A 19,171-nucleotide genomic window follows, 5' to 3' on the forward strand; every position below is an offset into this window, starting at 1 on the left:
CATGCATAGGGTGTGGCTTGGGAATTCCCCAAAGATTCATTGACCTCCCAAATACTCCCTCATACGGTGTGAGGCCAGACCATGTATGTGGCACCGATCTAATGGATAGCAATTCAGAGGGCAGTGCATCAGGCCCTTTCAGAGATGTGGAAGCCTGTATTTTAGCTAACTTAAGCGGAGAGTAGAATTGTATCGTTCCACTAGCCCTGCCGATTGTGGGTGAAAAGCAGCATGGAACTTCTGCTTAATTCCCAATCACTTCAAGACATACTCAACAACTTGTCGCACTACTAAACTCAGCAAACGCCGAATCTGGGGACTAACTCCTTTAGAAGCACCTTTGCTAGTAAGAGCTGTATTATCTTTCGTAGCATACGCCTTGATCCACTTACTAAAGGCACATACCTCTACTAGGACATTCAGGTTATTACAGCATTCAAGCTGGATATAATCCATTTGCAGTACCTCAAAAGGTGCAGTTGGTGTGGCAAACCCTCCTTCAGGAGTTTGTGTTCCCTTTCCATGGATTACACTGATGACAAATCAGACAAGACTGAACTATCCTTTTAGCTGTGCCAGCAATAGCTGGATGATCCCAAACTTGCATAAGTAACTTTGATATTGAGGCTGCTCCAACATATGTCGGCCCATGTGCCATGTGAATCATGGAGTGAGAGTAGTCTGTCGGCAATCTCCATTTGGTAATGTCTTTATTTCTCCAACAGCCCTCATCCTCCAACATTCCCTCCTTAGACCATTGGTCTAATTGTCCAGCAGAGGCAGATCGCTGCATTTCCAGCACCTCTTGCCTGGCATCATGCCAAAGTTCAGCCTGTGACTTAACCACTTACATAGATGTAGTGCTTCTCTGCATTGCATTCTCACGGGCTGTGTGATCTGTGAAGGCATTGCTCTGTCCTATTTTATCAGTCACTTTCTTGTGTGCACTGCACTTAACAATCACTAGTTTCTTAGGATAAGTCAGGGCAGTAAGGAGATTATGTAGTAATTCCCCATGCAGTATTTGTGTCCCATGTGATGTAAGGAAGCCTCTTCCCTTTAAGAGCAGCCCAAAATCATGAGCCACTCCAAAAGCATATCGGCTATCAGTGTAGATATTAACAGACAAATCAGTACTAAGCTCACATGCTCTTGTTAGTGCTATCATCTCAGCTGCCTGAGTTGACCTCTGTGGGATGCCGGCTGTCTCCACCACTGTTTGAAGTGTTGTGATTGCGCACGCAGCTGATGTTGTGCCATCTAGCAATTTCAGGCAAGACCCATCAACCCACTATTCCCCATAAACACTAGAAAGGGGTGTATCTTGTAGGTCAATAAAACCCTTTGTTTGTTCCTCAGTAAGGAATATACAGTCATGGGATTCTTGTGACTGGGACTGAATAGCTGGGAATGGCAATAGTGTAGACGGATTAAGGGTCGAACATCTTTTCAAGGTAATCTGAGGGGCCAAAAGTGTCAATTCATATTCTGTCAAGCAAGCACTAGTTAAGTGCTGCATTTTTCTTTGGTTCAACAAGGCATCAACTGCATGGGGTATTAACACAAGCAATCTATGTGACAAGACTAGTCCCTCAATTTGACGTGTAGACACAGCTGCCCCTGCCACAGAACGAAAACACCCAGGCAAAGCACGAGTGACTGGATCAAGGACAGCGGAGAAATATGCACAGGGACACTGCTTATCACAGTGTGTCTGTGTTAAAACTGAGAGAGCTCAACCATCCCTCTTGTGTACATAGAGTGTGAAGGCCTCAGTGTAGTCTGGAGTTCCTAATACTGGTGCAGAATATACAGCTTGACGCCGTGTTGAAAAGCAGCCTGGTATTTGGTTATCCATGGGAGGGGCATCCGAGTGTCTTTAGTCAAAGGGGCCAACAAGGGTTTAACAATGTGCGAAAAGCTAGGAATCCACTGCCTACAAAAATAGGTAAGGCCAATCAGAGTGAATAACGCATGGCGGACTTGGAGATAATGGTAATACTCAGTGTCTGCCAAGCTGTACTGTATTTTAAGTGACGCAAATGACTGAACCTTTCCCCCCCTCCCCCGAGATGTCTTTGATTCACGAGATCCCTATAAGGTCACATTTATCAAAAGTCTTGGATTTCCAGAGGCTTCCCAATTTCTCTGTGTTCCACAGTGGAGTGGCTAGTGTGAGTTTGTTCACTTCAGGTGTTTATTGACTGTGTGCCATAGCTGGACACCGTGTGCTGTAAGTTCTGTTAGTGGGAATCTACGAGGCTTGGCGTATAACGCTCTAGTATAGTCTCCCCCTGGGAGCAGCCAAAAATCCATGGCATATCCGGGATCATCTGGGTGGCCATATATCCTGTGGTTGATAGCCGCAACATGGGACGCCCAATAGTACTTCCTAAGGTCCCAGAGTACCTCCCGAATATTGCCAGCACATCCAAGAGGAAGATCAATAATGCTCCCGGATTAGTAAGGTGAAGAAGAATGTCGTCTGCATATTCGGATATCTTGTCCTCCCAATACAGTGACCACCGCAATCCACGGATGGATCGATCTTGCCTGATCCAGGCCGCCAGTGGCTCCAATGCCAACGCAAAGAGGAGCGGAGACAGGGGGCAGCCCTGCCGAGTGCCCCTGCTCAGCCGGAAGTCCGGGGATTTGCAGGTATTTACCACCACCCAGGCCATCGGGCCGGAGTACAGGAGGCGAATCCAGCCTGTGAATTCTGGTCCGAATCCTAATTTGCCTAGAAACACAAATAGATAGGGCCACTTAACCATGGCAAACACCATGGTGGCGTCCAATGATACTAGAGCTGCTGGTTCCAGTATTGTGGGTGTTCTTCTCAGTACTCTATGCAGGCGACGCAGGTTGAGGGCCGTATTTTGATGAGGCATAAAACCCGACTGATCAGGGTGGACCAGGGTGGTAATGACTTTAAGCAGACATGTCACTAGCAATTTTGCAAGGACTTTGGGCTCCACATTTAGAAGCAATATTGGCCTACAGGATGCGCAGCTGGTTCTGAGGTTGCCTTCTTTATATATGACCACCATGTTGGCAACACGTTGGTCATATGGGAGCATTCCCTTCTCTCTACTCTCCGTTAATATTTAACGGAAGTAGGGGGCAAGTTTATTAGGTCTCAGTTTCTATAGTTCAATGGGGATACCATTGGGCCCTGGAGCTTTCCCTGAATTCATACCCCTGATTGCCTGTGCCATCTCATCATCCATCAGTGAGGATTCCAGGTAGTCCCTATTTTCGTCTGAGAGCTTGGGAAGTCTTATATCTTTAAGCATCTCACTATTTTCCGCTTTAGTGAACCTGCCGGTCGTACTATACACTGTGTGGTTCAATGTTGTTGTTAAGCCAGACATGAGAGTCCTAGGAACCAAATGTTTAGACAGGGCACTACGAGTAGCTCCTGTGTCAACCAAAAACCAATCAGTAGAACCCAAACTTTTGCATTAACATAGCGACCCTTCTGATCTACTGGGACATCAACTGATTCCTTACCACATCCTAGGCATTCCTATGCGTAATTAGAATCCTTCAAATTATCAGTCGAAGTATCGGACATTTGATATTGATTTCGCCTGTCGAAAGTATTAGAAGAATTTTGAGTATGTTCAACTGCCCTAAACCTAGTACTATTATCCATTCCTCTTCTATTTCCTAAGGTCACTGTGCGGCTTCTTATATGTCCATTGCCACACTGATACTCCTGTCCTTTCCAATTCCTGACGTCCATAACACTCAGCCATAGTCAAAAGAGAGACTGGGGAAGATGTGATCCATGAACTCTCGCTGGCCTTTAGGCAACTAGCTTTTTCTGGCAACATGTTTGTGACAAATTTATCAACGAACAGATGTTTGCCTGTGTCATCTGTCAATGACTGGCCACTAAAGTCATGGAATGTCTCCTCAAAACGTGTAAAGAAATCAGAAACTGATTCATAAGCTTTCGCTTACAGGATGCTAACATAGTCCAATCTATCTTTTTAGGAGGTATAAATGTTTTCAGCTTAGTTAATATAGCCTTTGGGAGGTCTAATATCTCTTGTTGTGGTTTCTGTGCAGGTTCCCTTTCTACATCTTTTCTCTCTATTTCTGCCCAACTGTCTCGGAAAGCTGTACGATCATCTACTTTACGAATAGATCTCCACATATCAGGGAGTAAGGTAAGCCCCAAAAACATGTCAATATCAGGAAAAGTCATAATGCAAGAACTAATAGCTCCTTCAACTTTTTCATAAAAAGCAGCCGGATTTTTACATGAGTCAGGCAAAGTAGCTTTAAGAGCCATGACATCCGCTTTACTCCAAGGAGTGTAGACCCAATTATGAACAAAATATCCCTTTGCATCAGTTGAATCTTCATTGTCACTTGTTCCCGCACCCCTAGGAGGAACATCTAAAGGCGCAGCTTCATGCATTGTTTTCCCATGAACTACAGTATCCTTATCTGTCCCTGGAACGTCCTCCTGCTGCACAGGGGCTGAGCTGTTTGTTCAGCCGCAGTTGCTGCCTTTTTCTCCTCCCACAAACAGAACGCATCAGTTCATAGTTTAACCACATGTCTAATTAAATTGGCCACCTGGGGAGGGAGAAAAAGACCATCATTCAATTGTTTATGATCAGATTTTATATCAACAGGTTCTAATTCTTTGGAATGTTTCCTAACATTTTCTATTACTTCTCCAGTAAACGATTCTGCAAAATATAACTGCTCTGATTCTGGCCATTGCTGAACATCTGCTGTAATGTCTGGAGCAGAGGTGGTACAACAAGCTGCTTTACGGGCAGCAGATTTAAGAGAGGCCACATTGTCAACTGTCAAGAGAGAGCGAGTTTTCCATTTATTTTCTAATTCTGTCCGTTCCTGATCTGGGTGAGATTTATCGTCATCAGAACCATCCTGGGGGGCAGTGGGAAAAGTATATGGAGGCAAAGATCGGTCTAACTAAATTGAATCATCCTGAGGTTGTTTAAGTAGAGGATGAAAGGGGCGCCAGGCGGGTATTGGCCTTTACCTGTAAACAACGCTTCCTATCCTCTTTCTCTTTTATTTCCTTAATTTCTTTATTTTTCATTACCAGCGCTTTTATCTACATATTTATGCGCTGTTCTTTTTCTGCTAAAGCTTGCTCTTGCCTCACTCTCTCAGGCGATTCATTCACCCACATTCGTACACAAACATATCTTGTCTACTTTTATGCTTAAACACACATTGTTCCACATACTGAATCTTTCTAAGATCAAATGACCCATTTATTGGCCATCGCAAATCAAGATCCTTTTTGGTGTATTTATTCCACAGTGCACTATACATTATGGAAGGAATACCGTTTTTAATGTACATATACCTATTTGGTCTTCCTTTAGGGGGAGCCGGCTGACTTTGTTCTAAATCCATGTTGGTACCTCCAAGAAAGCAACACATCCTTTCGAAGCGTGCTTGAAACAGGCATGTCAAAAATATTATAATAAATATAATATTATAACAAAATAGTACTTATCTCAAATACAGCACCGTTCAAGAATACACAAGTTCGAGAAAAATCAATTCATTGCCTGCCTATGTATGTTGCAACACGCATGTTACCTAAATCAAATCTGAATTTTGGCCAAAAAGAGTGCAGCTTTAGAGACCTTACCGAGCAAAAATCTCAAGGTTCCAACTGCCAAGCTCTGAATCGACCTAATGGTCACTGTAAGACAAATGCTAAAGGGATCCCAGTCACGGACCGGTCGCCACCTGGAGGTTTAAATCAAGAAAATTGGAAAAGTACTTCGATCTGCAAAGACAAAGGTCTCCTCATGCAGCGTACTTCCTCAGCGAGATTTCAATCCTCCATCAAGACCACTCTGTCGGGCAGCCATGTCTCCGATGAGCACCAATTTGTGGGAGCTAGCCTTTCCAGAGGCCCACCGGGGCAGGAGTTCCCCCTTTTTGTCCTCAAGTCCTTAGACCAACAAAATAGAGAGTGGTACGGAAGCTTTATTATTAAACAAATATTTTATTATCAACACTCATGAGCGGGGACTACATTGATACAGAACCCTCAGGCAATGTATGCGGCAGTACATGGAATACAGAAACCAAGCTGCTTATATACACCTTTTCTCCTGCAGAGTGAGTATGGAGACTCAAAAAGAGGCGGTACAAGTATAAACAAGTATAGCTTTTCACAGATATGGACAAGTAGAAAATACTTAGTCAACAGAGTGGAAGGAGTAACAAAACTGTTTTCAACAGTTGAAATAGTCTGACAGTTGCACTTAACACAGGTGTATTCTGACAGCTACAAGCCTTTCTGAGAATGCACAAGGCTCTGGCTCAGTACTGAAGGAGTTAACTATGTTGATGACTCAGACGAAATACAAGGGCAGGCAACAGTGAAAACGGGAGAAGCACATGGCAGGCACATGGCTTCACTAAAATGGAGGCCACAAACAAAATGACTTCAGCTCATGCTAACAGTGATCTCTGCCAACTTCCACAACATTACTGAAAATGACACAGGTACTTTGAGAGACAAAAAAGGATAATATGTCTGTAGCGTTTTGCTGTGGACTGAGTAAAAATAAATAAAGATCATAGAAAAATAATAACTTTAAGATCGACAGAAAATATGGGGTATGCTTAGTAGAAAAAGTTTGAGTACACTCAAATGACAGTTTAAGTGATAGAGATAGGTGATGAAGGGTTAGTGACAAGTGACAAGTTCTTATGAATATCAAAGATGACGTGAACTGTGAAGAAGCACATGGGATCCAGATAGAGAAAATGTAGGACTTTAAAACTGTGGAATGCAGAATCAGTTTAAGCCACAGGACATTATTGCTAAGGGTTGAAGAAGTGTAGGGAATGATACCAAAGTGAGATTAGGCAAAGGAATGTGATCATGGAAAATTGTTTTTCAGAAACATAAATATATTAACTAGGATTTTTTCTTTTTTATTTGCCATGTACATCAGCTTTCGTTGGAAGGGGTCTGCACAGACCCAGAACGAGGCAGGATTATGCAGAAATAAATTCAACATTCTTGTGAAGATGTGAACATGCTCCTTCATTGGGATAGCATAGTATAGTATTGAAAAGCTGGCCAGCGTTTTCAAACTATCGATCCACCTTTCAAAACAGAGCGAACAGGAGCTCTTTAAGGGGGGAATTGGAGTCCACCCTCAGCTGGGTTCAGTAAGTAGTGTCTGGGGAGTCCCTGCAGCCCTCTTGTCTGCTCCCAAGTGGTGCGCTCTAGGAGCACATTAACTATACGGGCATGTGCCCATAAGGTGCACATCCCCGTATCTTGTAATTTGGTTGGTGGTGTAGTGGTACACTTTTCAGCTGAAAGTATGCAATGTTCAGATTATCTTTTCATTTGGGACGTGCACACTATAGAGTATTTACTCAGACCCACATGGTGCACCAATTTACAAAACATTTTTTATTTGGCCGAATGCCTCTAAAATAGATGATTGGCTTGCAACTTTCAGAATTACAAAAAAATATTTTCAGTGTATATATTCATAGATAGGTGTTCCACACATGTGGCCCCATTCATGAGAAGAACCTGCCTGCTGTAATTACTCTTTAATTCCTTAATCAACCCATCAATCAGTAGATTGGTAGAGCTCTTCTTGTCACTGGTGGGGGTGTCCAGGTGCTCGCAGGCTCCAGTTGATTAGCTGAATACACAGGGTTTCAGAGACTTTCGGAACTCTGAAAGAGATACCGAGGTCCTTAGATGAAAGGGTAACTCGTGCCATGACTTTGCTACTAGGTAGGAGAAGTAGCAACCTCCTCATCTGCTCCGTCTAATGGGTGAGGTGAGGGTTAGATAAACGGATGTGGAGCAGAGGTGACTGGTGGGTTGATGGAAGTCCAGGCAGTGGTTCAAGCAGGCAGGTCCGCAGTTGTTTAGGGCCTTGTATGCATGGGACAGGAACTTGAGTTGGCATCTTTTCTGTACATGGAGCCAGAGGAGTTCCCTGAGGTAGAGTGATGTGGGTTTGACTAGGGAGATGCACGATCAGACTGGCTGCAGCATTCTGTATGGTGTTCAACGGAGGAGATGAGCTGTGATCCCTGCATAGAGAGTGTTGCCGTAGACCAGTTGGCTGGATATGAGGGCCTGGGTGATGGTGCATCTGGAGCTTTGGGGTAGCAATTTGAATATCTTATGAAGCATGCAGAGGATGAGGAAGCAGCAGGAGGAGATGGAGTTGACCTGTGTCATCAAGGCTATCTTCTTGTCCAGAATGATGCCTAGATTGATAGTGTGATTAGTTGGGTAGGAGTAGGTCAGAGTACTGACTGCCACCAGAATGCGTCCTATGGGGAAGCTTTTGTTTCTGAAAATCAGTACATCTGTCTTGTCCAAGTTGAGCTTCAGGCAGTTGTGTATTCAGAGAGGGAGAGGATTAGTTAAGTGCCTTCAGAGTTGTATATGATGTTGGGTTTGTGGGTTTTTGAGATGCTGGCCAGAGGAGTCATATAAGTGTTTAAGGGGATGGGGCTGAGCGAGGATCCTTGGGGGCTCCACAGATGATTTCCTTAGGTTCAGAGGTGAAGGAAGAAAGGTGAACTTTTTGCATTCTCTCAGTGAGGAAAGAGGCATCTGAGAGTGGCTCCTTGGATGCCTTGGTTGTGCAGCCTTGTGATGAGAGTATGGTGGGAGATTATATCTAGCAGGATCAGCGCGGTAATCTCTACTTGGTCAAGTAGGGCTTGGATGTTGTCGGCAGCTGTGATGAGGGCTGTCTTGGTTCTGTAGTTGCTGCGGAATCTGTATTGGGAGGAGTCAAGTAGGAGGTTACATTGCAGATATGAGGAGAGTTTTTGGATGTTGGCATTTTCAAATACTTTGCCTGGGAATAGGAGCAGGGCGATCTGTTGGTAGTTGTTGAGTTAGTTGGGGTCTGCAGATTGTTTTTTTTAGTAGTGCTTTGACTTCTGCATGTTTCCATTCCTTGGGGAAATTGGGCATGGCAATTGAGGTGCTGAACAAGGTGGTGAGTTTGTAGCTGATTCTGGCTTCCATTAAGTTGAAGATGCAGTGAAGGCATGAGTCGGTTGAGGCCCCTGAGTGAACCAAATTCATGATGGAGACGGTGTCCTGTGGGGTGAGCTAGCTGCATTCAGTTAGTTGGATGTGTGGGATGGTAGGGGGGTAATTGTGTTGCTTGAAGAAAATGGTGGCCTTGGACTGGGGTTTGAGGTTTCTTTAAATTGCTGATCTAGTCGTGGAAGAAATCTGAAAGCTTTTCGCATAGTTCCAGTGAAGGGGGAATATTGTTGGTTGCAGCTGAAGGGCTGGAGTTCTTTGACGATGTTGAAGAGTTCTCCGCTAATATTGGAGCTGAATTTGATGCGTGAGGCTAAGCCCCTTTTCTTTGATTCTCTCAACTGTCTGTGGTAGAGGCTGATGGCTGTCTTGAAGGCGGTCTTGTCGGTCTTGTCAATGATGGCACGCCATCGCCTTTCCAGTTGTTTGCAGTGCCATTTCATGAGTATGAGAACTTCAGTGTACCAGCTAGACTGCTTGATGAACCTTCTGTGGGTGTCATTTCCAAAGGGAGTGATGCTGTCGGTGCAGTTGATGATCCAATCGTCAGAGTGCAGTGTGCGATCTTATGCTGAGGAATAAAGATGTCTATATCAGAGCACTGTGTGTCTCATATTAATTGGCATTCTCACGGGTGGGGAGGACACTGCATCTGGCAATGAGGATGTGATTTGTACCTGAAGAAACAAGACTACTTCAGCTGATGAGTTTGCAACTGTACAACAAACTGTGCATTCCAAGTGTGCCCCAAGTCAATGCATAGCAGTCTAAAGTTGGCGTATGTAGAGTCGATGCCCTGCTCCAACCAGACATTGCCTTTGAAAATGTTGAAGGCCCTACAGAGGAGCACATACAAAAGCCCAGCAGAATCTGCGGCTAAGGCTGAAAGAAGAGTGATTGTGCTGCACCAGAACACAGAGCCATCATCGGTACAAAGTGAAACGTAAAGGAAGCCACAACCAGGTACAATGCAAAAAGCTAAAGGCAGCGACGACCAAGTGCAAGAGACAAAACTGTTACCATCAAGAAAGAATATGGCACCATACGAGCTCCGATCAGGCATGATGACTCAAAGGCAGGCACACGGCTGGTGCTTGCAGAAGTGCAGAATCAGGTGCAAAGTACATGCTCTCAACTGCAGCAGAAGGGAGCACAAAATACAAAGCAGCCATGTTCCTGAAACCACCACTCGACATTGCGCAAAGCAGAATATTGGGCCAGGTGGACTGCATGGATCGAGACATTTGATGACTTCAAAGACGCCCTCGAAGAAGTATACAATAAGAAAACCATTAAATACTTGAAGAACATTGCTGGAGTAAAAGAATTGCTGAAGAAAATTTCCCAGACTGATGCAATATCACACCTTCAAATCAAAGAAGCATTTGGAACCAACTTCAATCCCATGTCGAATGTGAAAGGTACATTTTCAATAAGTGAAATGATGGTGAAATGATGGATGAGCTTGTTGGGAGACTGCACATGCTCATCAAATGCTGCAAGTTTATTGAGTTTAAGGACAAATAATCCATATGGCTCAGAGTCAACAATGGCTGCCATCCAGTCTTGTTCAAAAGACCAATTTTAGGAGAGATACTCAGAGAACGTGCTAATTGTCTCGAGGGCAGAAGAACAGGCCGCTGCTATGGAAGCAGGAATGGATAAAGGTGAATCAGCATTAATCATGAAAAGCAGGCATAATCACAAAGTAGATGCACACAAGGCGATGTTTCTGAAGAAATTGAAATTGTGTTTCCAATGTGGATTTCAATTTCCCCATGAACGCAAATGTCCAACAACATGACAGACATGAAAAAGTCGTGGGAAAGAACACTTCATAACAGTTTGCAAAGCAAAACAAACATGTCACAGCAAGATGAGAAAATGGATGCCAGAGGGTTCCAGAAGCATTCTTGCCATGCCCACAAGGCTAAAAAGGAACATCAGTTATTAAAAGTAAAAACTAGACAAAGTCGATTATCGTCAAGGTTATCCACTAAGGGTATTTACTGTTATTATCAAGCGCCAGTGATGAAGATGGATGGGCGCTGATGGTATCGACCAAGAAACAACTGGTACCTCTAGGTTTGGTTGCTTGCATCGCAGAACAAGAAACAGGTATACCACTAAACAAAACAACCAAATTCATTTGTATGTTCCCCCAAGATTACAGATGCCTCATAATTTTTGTCATAGACAGTGGTGCGTCAATTAACATCATGCCAGTACAAATGTCTAATAGCCTGTCACCTGTGCCATGCTTCAACCTGTCAAACACATAGGTATATATGTGGGCTGCTTCTAAACAACTGCAGAGTCAAGGGTCATTCATAGCGGCAATGCAACATTAAGCAGTATTAGACAATGTGCCAATTCACGTTCTTCAAGGAACGTCATTGAGTGCATGCCTTCTCAGTTTAGCTTCTGCTGCTGACAGTGGACTGAAATCTCTCAGCTATGACATCCATGCTCAGTCTGAAATTGTGGGTCAGTACCCAATAATAATTAAGACATTTGCCCTCTTGCCCAGTGGCACAGCAGAGTCCCTATCCACTTACAAGAAGCCATTGAGCAAGAACAAGAAACATTGTTGAAACATGACATCATTGAACACTCCTCTGGTCCTACCAATTGGTTTCCCCCATAGTGCTGGTGACAAAAAAGGACAGTGGAGGTTCAGTGTGCATCTGTGTTGATATGCACACTGAAGAAATTGGAAGAGGTGTGGCACAGCGGCCAGGGCGACTAATGCTGGACACTGGGGATCACAGTTCGATCCCCGGCTCCGGCAGCAGGGGTCTGACCATCACCATTTGACTTTGGGCAATAGCTTGCTTAATCTTCCCGACGGCCCCCAGGGCCTTGACACCTTCGGATAATTGTTTGCGCTTTACAAATACTTGACATTTACATTTACATGCACCTGGCCGGCAAAGCAATCGAGCGAGAAAGACATCCTGGTCTGCCCATAGCAGTCATGATCATCAACTGAATGGTTCCAAAGTCTTCTCCCCTCTTGACTTAAACATGGGATACCATTACCTCGAGTTGGAAGAGGACCGTAGGTACATCACTACTTTTTAACTCATGTTGGCTTGTTCAGATACAAGTAGTTGAAGTTTGGAGTTTCTTCGGTTACAGTGATATTTCAGGATGTTATACATTGATTAATTCAACCTGCCACACATGCTTCTATTTACAGTGATGACTTACAGGTGTTTGGAGCAACACAAAAGGAGCATGAGAAGGCTCTTACACAGGTGTGCCAGTTTCTTGCTGAAGCAGATCTCACTCTAAATGCAACAAAGCGTGAGTTTTACAAGACCAAACTTAAATTCTTTGGGCACATGTTCTTTGATGGGGGAATCACTCCTGACCCAGATAAAGTTCAAGCTCTCTCAGCTAGTTGCCCCCCACAAGATATCACCATTCTATGATTCTTCTTAGGCATGGCCAGTTGTTGCACACAGTACATTTGTGACTTTGCTACTGTGAGTGCCCCTTTGAGAGACTTGACAAAACAAAGTGTCCCTTTCCAGTAGTCTGCTGAATGTGATCAAAATTTGAAAAGAATACAACATGCGATTGAGAATGCAACCGAGAATGCCTATTTGTACCCCAACCTACATATTGAGATCACATTAGAAGTGAGCCCGGTGGAGCTGAGGTCAATAATGGGCATCCAAATGCTCAGAGACACATTGTAGCCTATGCCAATCGAAGCCTGTCTAACACAGAACGTGCCAATTCTAAGCCAGAGAAGGAGAGTGTGGCTGTAGTGTGGGCCTTTGGACATTTTCATGTGTTTCTATAAGGAAAACGTTTCACTATCACTATAGACCACCAAGTACTGCTCACTGTTTTTGGAAACCCGAAAATTGAGGTGCTCCCTCACGTTGAGAGGCAGGGTTGCGACTGCAAGAGAGTAAAGACTAGGTAATTGTACATAAGCTAGCTATCGATCAGAAAACTGCTGAATAATGTTTCATGAATACTGCTACATCATCACAGTTTGACATCCAAAACAGTTGAGGAGTACATTAACTTTATTGTGAGGTCCAGCACGCCAGCAGCCCTGTCCATTGAACAGATTATTGCTTCTACTAATGCTGATAGGAACATACTTATCCTCAAATACATCATTTCAATACAATCAAGGAAGAAGAGTGCGCAACCATTTGCTGACTATGTTGAATCAAAAAAAATTCTAAAATGTGGAGGATGAACTGCCCATGACCAAGGAAGGTCATGTATTAAAAGGCTCGAGAATCGTCATATCTTAGAGCCTAAGACAGCAAGATATTGAACTAGCCCATTAAGAACCTTATGAGACTGTGTGCTGATCCCTGCCCCTAGACGAGCGTGTTGAGCAGGAACTACAGGAATGCCATCTTTGCAACTGCTTTTCCCCTAAAGTGACTGCAGCATCCATTGACAATGTCTGATGTTCCTGCACAAGCACTTAGGTAATGGACATCATCCCATGGTAGTCATTAATGACTATCATGCCTTCCTTTAGTAGAGGAGGTATCATCAACAACCTATGGCAAGGTAATCGAGTGGCTGCATGACACCTTTGCAGCGTGGGGTATGACCTCCATTCTTAAATATGACAATGAACTGCCATTTAATAGCAAAGAATTCAAGGAGTTTCTAGTCAGACTAAATTTCAAGCATTAAAAGAGTACACCTTTGTGGCCTCAAGCTGATGGAGTTGTGGAACGATTCATGGGTACCCTCAAAAGGGTAATTCAATGAGCATCAATGTAGGGGATGTGTTAAACCAGGTCCTGTGCCAAGACCTCCATTATATTGTTCAATTCCTCACTCCACAACTGAGAGTCTTCCACCTTGCTAATTGGCAGAGCCATTTGAACCAACTGCCACAGAGGACAGTAGGCCGATCCTTGAATGCTGATATGGTTCATGTCGATGACACTTCTTAAAAGTGCGAAATTAAAACACATGCCAATCTGCATCAACGAGTTCATGAAACAGTCTTTGCTGAAGGTGACTGTGTCCTGGTCAAGCAGAAATTAAAAGTGGGAAACACACACGAAGTTTGCTGTGGTCCACTGAGGTTTGTGACGTGCAAAGGACAAGTGGTGATGGCACGTCGTCCCAGAAAGTCGTTCACGCTGGAATCATCACACTGTAAGCACCTACCTCAACATTAGTTACGCCTGCAATTGTGAATGAGGAGATGCCACCTAATGATCCAGATCAAGCATCAGAGCCTGTGCCATCTGTTCACAATCAGAGTGCATTTAAACCACCTCATACCACTTGATCTGGCCAACTAGTTTTTTGCACCTCAATTACTTTTTTGAGGAAATGTGATGTGACAGTTGTTTATACTTTTTATTTAACAAAGGGGGAGATGTACTGTTGTGAGATTATGAGTGCTAGGATCTTTGCAGTTCTGGGCGGACTCAGCAGTGCAATCACGTAACTTGCTGCGAGGTGTTAAGATGTGGTTAATAGTTGTTATGACATAATCAGAGCTCTGTGTGTTTTTGTATGCCAAGATGTAAATATGTCTGTTACAGAGCTTTGTGTGTGATGTATTCATTTGCATGCTCCCATGCTGGGGAGGACGCTACAACTTTAACTATACAACAGAGCTCCCTCCTCGATGCAGGCCACAGCAGAAAGTAGACAAATTAGGACAAGATAGGGTGAGCAACAGTGAGATCGGGACCCAAACTATATATAAAAGAAAAAGTGCGCGCTGTTTACTAACAGCTAGAGAACGTGGCACAGTAGGAAAACAGTGACAAGGCAGCAGAAGCTAAAAAGAGGAATGTTTTCATGGTACCAGGCACAACCTGTACACTATTCAGCCCAGGAGGAGAGGAAAGGGTAGTGGCACTTCGCATTAAAAATCACAAAAGAAAGACAAATCTTCTATAAAAATACTACTCGGAAGGGATAATTGACTACTTTCAGAAAGATCGCAGCGGAATTTGTCCACCCACATCCTGGGCCATTAAGTATCTATTTGTCTGTTACATAACTGCTAAGGGCTATGAAACAGAGGCCTTGTGTGCAACAAGTCCAGTGGCGAGCACGCTAGCTAAACTGGGCACCATGTGTGATATAGCAATTTAGCCAATACGAGCCAGTGCAACCCACTGGGAAGGAACAACTCTATACAATCCAGCCCATTATACTGGAATCATATAATCTCTTTTCTTGCACTGATGTTTGGGATTAATGCAAATGCTTTAGCCTAACTCACAGTGAATGAATCGGCAGGAATGAAGCACGTAATGTGCATGATACAGCCCATGAGATTAGAAATCTCTAGACTGCTTGATCTTTTTTCTAGACTACCACAGAGCCACAAATCACAATATCCTTCAGAGAATAGTGGTATATATAACATGTCTAATTCTATTAGCATTTATCCAATTACAAAGGTACTTTCCCAGAACATGAGGAGCTGCTCTAGACAGAACAACAATGATATTGTGGTCTGTATGTTTAAAGAGCAGAACCTGTAAGCCCATTGAATGGCAAACTCGATACCCATCTTATATTACACTAACTATACTTTATTTAGCAACCCACTACAATTGCCCTTATGCATCAATTTGTATGTTTCATTCATTCACGCATTCCCCTATATCTCTCTACTCATGTTCTGCATACATAGTAAACACTATTCATATTTGTCTAGGTTTAAGCCCTCAATTCATGCTTGCTAAAATTATTTCTCATTTTGCACACCCTTAAATAACTTGAACAACTCTTCAAAAGTTTTATTACATGAACTTTCTTGTTAACTGAAATTTACATATTGTTTGCACCACAAGATGCAAAACTTTCTTCCACAAAGCTGCTCCTGATAGTGTAATGTTAATATATGTGTATGCTGCATTAATATACACAAATAGCAAAGATACAATTAGTTTCTTCAGCTTAACTGACCACAATCCTGGCCAGTGATGTCAAATAAAGTTGCTAACTCCAGCTTTTCATTGGAGGAAAATGCCTCCAAAAATAGCACAAGGAACTGTAGGTAACCAGGATCAAAATTAGCTTCTTCACAACTCATGTGTGGTAAAAACCAACTGCAGTGGTCACCATGGAAGGATCTCAAAGTTTTTGGAGATCAACTATCTGTGGAGGAGATGCAATTATCTCCAAACATTTTGGAGTAGTGGGCAGTCGAAAGATAGTTTCTCTAAGGAACAAAACAACATACAAATGCCGATTCTGGGGAAAACTCTTTATCCTCGAAAATGGATTTTACTCCACATTAGGACATACACTAAAACAAAAAACCCTGACACTTGTGTTTCACTGTCGTGTTATTACCTTATTGACCCTATGCACAACATGGTATTTCTAATAGCATTGCTTTGTTGGAGGACTAACAAACTATTCTAGCATGCGCACTGTGTAAAGAACCATAAAAGGAACAAGTGCTACTAAGAGAAACATCCTTTCCAGTAATCAGCCACATATCCTCCAAAATAGGAAAATGGAAATAAAAGAGTGGTACCTGGATTTGGTACTTGGATTTGGTGAATTGGGAGAGTGATATTTTTCTATATACCACTATCTGGCCTGCCATGGAGGTCAAGGAGAGTTTGAAAATCATTAAATGGCATTCACCTCCACCCTTTGCTCTGGCCTAAAACCTCCTTTCTTCCCAGTTGCACCGAGCACCGACATTGTTCTAATACACATCATCAGACAATCCCTCTCCCCCTTAAAAAAATATATGTAAAGGCCTGGGTCCGGGGGATGGGTGGCAAGGGCTGAAGTCGCAATCAGGAGGTCGGCCGCCCTGGCCCCCCTCTCTTTAAATATATATATTTTTTAAAAGGCCGCACCCGGGGGTAGGGAACCACCAACCAGTAGTGCACCAGGAGGCGTGTTTGCAGAGTGGTGGAGAAAGGGGGCGTAACCACAGAAATCCTCGAAGCAAACCCACTGTGTGATACATCTTGGAGGTAATAGGAGCAGTAGTTGTCCCCCAAGGACCCTCAGTAGCCAAGGGGACTTCATCCCTTACTAGTAGTGCGCCAGGAGGCGCGTTTGCAGAGTGGTGGAAAAAGGGAGTGTGGCCTCCTAACAGGTCTCTGTATGCCACTTAAAACAAAATCAGTTCCACATACTGACATACATATTGAAGACATGTAGGAACAGACAGGATTTGCCCAATATTCAACTTTTTTTCCCAGACTTCTGATATTGTTTAGGTTCCCTTATCAGAAAAAAATGCTATACCTTCTCTCAGGCTCCCCTTTCGTTTTCATGACTAGAGTTATACAGTTCATGTTTAGGGGCATATTTACAAGTCCCTTGCACTGCCGTTGCATCACTTTTTGGGAAGCAACATAGGCCCAAATCACCAAATCCTATTTATGAGACCATGTAGAGTCACTTCGCGTGGCTTTGTATGGCCTCGAATATATGGAGTAAAGCAAAGCACACACATAAAAAGAGGAAAGAACCTCCCAGGGTTGCATGCAAGGCAGGCACCCTTGCACCATGAACCGAGAGTACCTGTGTTGGCGCTAGGGTGCTGAAACAGTGCCAGTGCAGGGCAAAAGGACAGGAATGCACTGTATGCCATCGATACCTGCCCTTTCACTTTGATGCAGGGCAGCCCAGCAAGTCACTTGCTCCGCTGCATTGCACCAAATCAGTGGCGTAATGAAAGTTGAGGGGGCCCTCCTGCCACGCACATGGAAGGGCCCCCGCTCTGGAGCTATTGGGCCTGAGTATTGTGCTGAGGGGCCCCCTGCAGCATGGGGCCCCCCCGCACCACGGCAGCTGCATGGACCTGTGTTCGCCCCTTTGCCAAATCCCCATAAATATGCCCCTTAGTATTTAAAGTGGAATAGTGGAAACAGAAGATAAACACATGGAAGTGATGCTATAATAGCTTTATTAAGGTAGCAATAGCTGTGCAAACATTAATAAAACATTCCAACCACTATACTGACGAAATTTCCAAGGTAGATGTATATTTCTTTTTCCACATTGTTTCCGGACAACATCTGTGGCGTTTGACATTCCGAATGCAGTGTAGACTAACATCAGAATTTAAGAACCTACTGTAAAAAACATTGAATGTCACTACTGAAATTCTGCAGTGATAGCTAAATAGGTTTATGCCACAGATTCCTTTTTTTTTTATTTCCTGGTTGATTCATTTGATCTGTAACACCATATTTGCTTCTTATTAAAGAGGATTCCACTTTATAAAACGTTAAGACAATGTGTTTAGGAAACAGTCTAGTCTTCTGAGATTATTCCAGGATATGAACACAGTTATCATAGGCCAGAAAAGAGGCTGGGGAAATCTTTTTTCTAAGTAAGATAGTGCCTGAGAAATTAAAATTGGCCTGTGGGAAAGTCAGTTAGAATTCAGAAATGTCTGATATATGACTGAATCTTCCATAGCCCTGCAAGCCTTGGAGAATCCCTAGCCAGATGACCACATCTCCTTTGGACAACCCTCACTGCATTAGAACCTGCTAATATACTTCTCATTTAGCAGAATGGGCATTTAGCAAAAAATAAAGGATCAACATTTTTTAAATACAAAAGGAGACACAAAAGAGTTTCCCAGAGATCATCTTCAGGCTTTACAATGTCAGCTGGTGGGTCACAGAACCTCGTGGCATGAGGATTAGAGCATACTTGCTGGCTCCTTGCTGACAACGGTGTCTTTCATCGTCCTGCAGAGTAAAAACAACTTAGAATATATCAAACGTACACTTTAGTCATCCCAGTATAACTTTGAATTTGCGATTTCTAACTCTTTATGATTTTGCATTCTACCATTTATCTACTAATTTGAAATGGGAAAGTGAGAGCAGTTCACAGAATTACATGAGAGTATATCAATCTTGTGAAATGGTGCAGTAATAGCAAAGATCACAGGTTTCCCAGGGCCATGAGTGGGAAGATCAGAGTGGTACCTGGATTTGGTGCATTGGGAGAGACTGATATTTTTCTATATACCACTATCTGGCCTGCCATGGAGGTCAAGGAGAGTTTGAAAATCATTAAATGGCATTCACCTCCACCCCTTGCTCTGGTCTAAAATCTCCTTTCTTCCCAGTTGCACCGAGCACCTCC

At 43.5% G+C, this 19,171-nt stretch overlaps 1 protein-coding gene across 7 annotated transcripts in view; it reads right to left on the reverse strand.

The window, feature by feature from the left end:
* Positions 1–17,955: 17,955 nt before the first annotated feature.
* Positions 17,956–19,171, reverse strand: part of LOC144755244 (uncharacterized) — a 305,633-nt gene continuing 304,417 nt past the window's right edge. For all 7 annotated transcript variants that reach the window (XM_078643985.1, XM_078643983.1, XM_078643981.1 and 4 more), the window contains one exon: positions 17,956–18,768. In XM_078643985.1, the coding sequence (XP_078500111.1) occupies positions 18,761–18,768 (8 nt within the window). In that variant the 3' untranslated portion in view covers positions 17,956–18,760. The remainder of the gene's footprint in view (positions 18,769–19,171) is intronic.

The sequence above is a fragment of the Lissotriton helveticus genome, chromosome 5_1 (assembly GCF_964261635.1).
Source record: "Lissotriton helveticus chromosome 5_1, aLisHel1.1, whole genome shotgun sequence".
In the NCBI taxonomy this organism is placed as follows: Eukaryota; Metazoa; Chordata; class Amphibia; order Caudata; family Salamandridae; genus Lissotriton; species Lissotriton helveticus.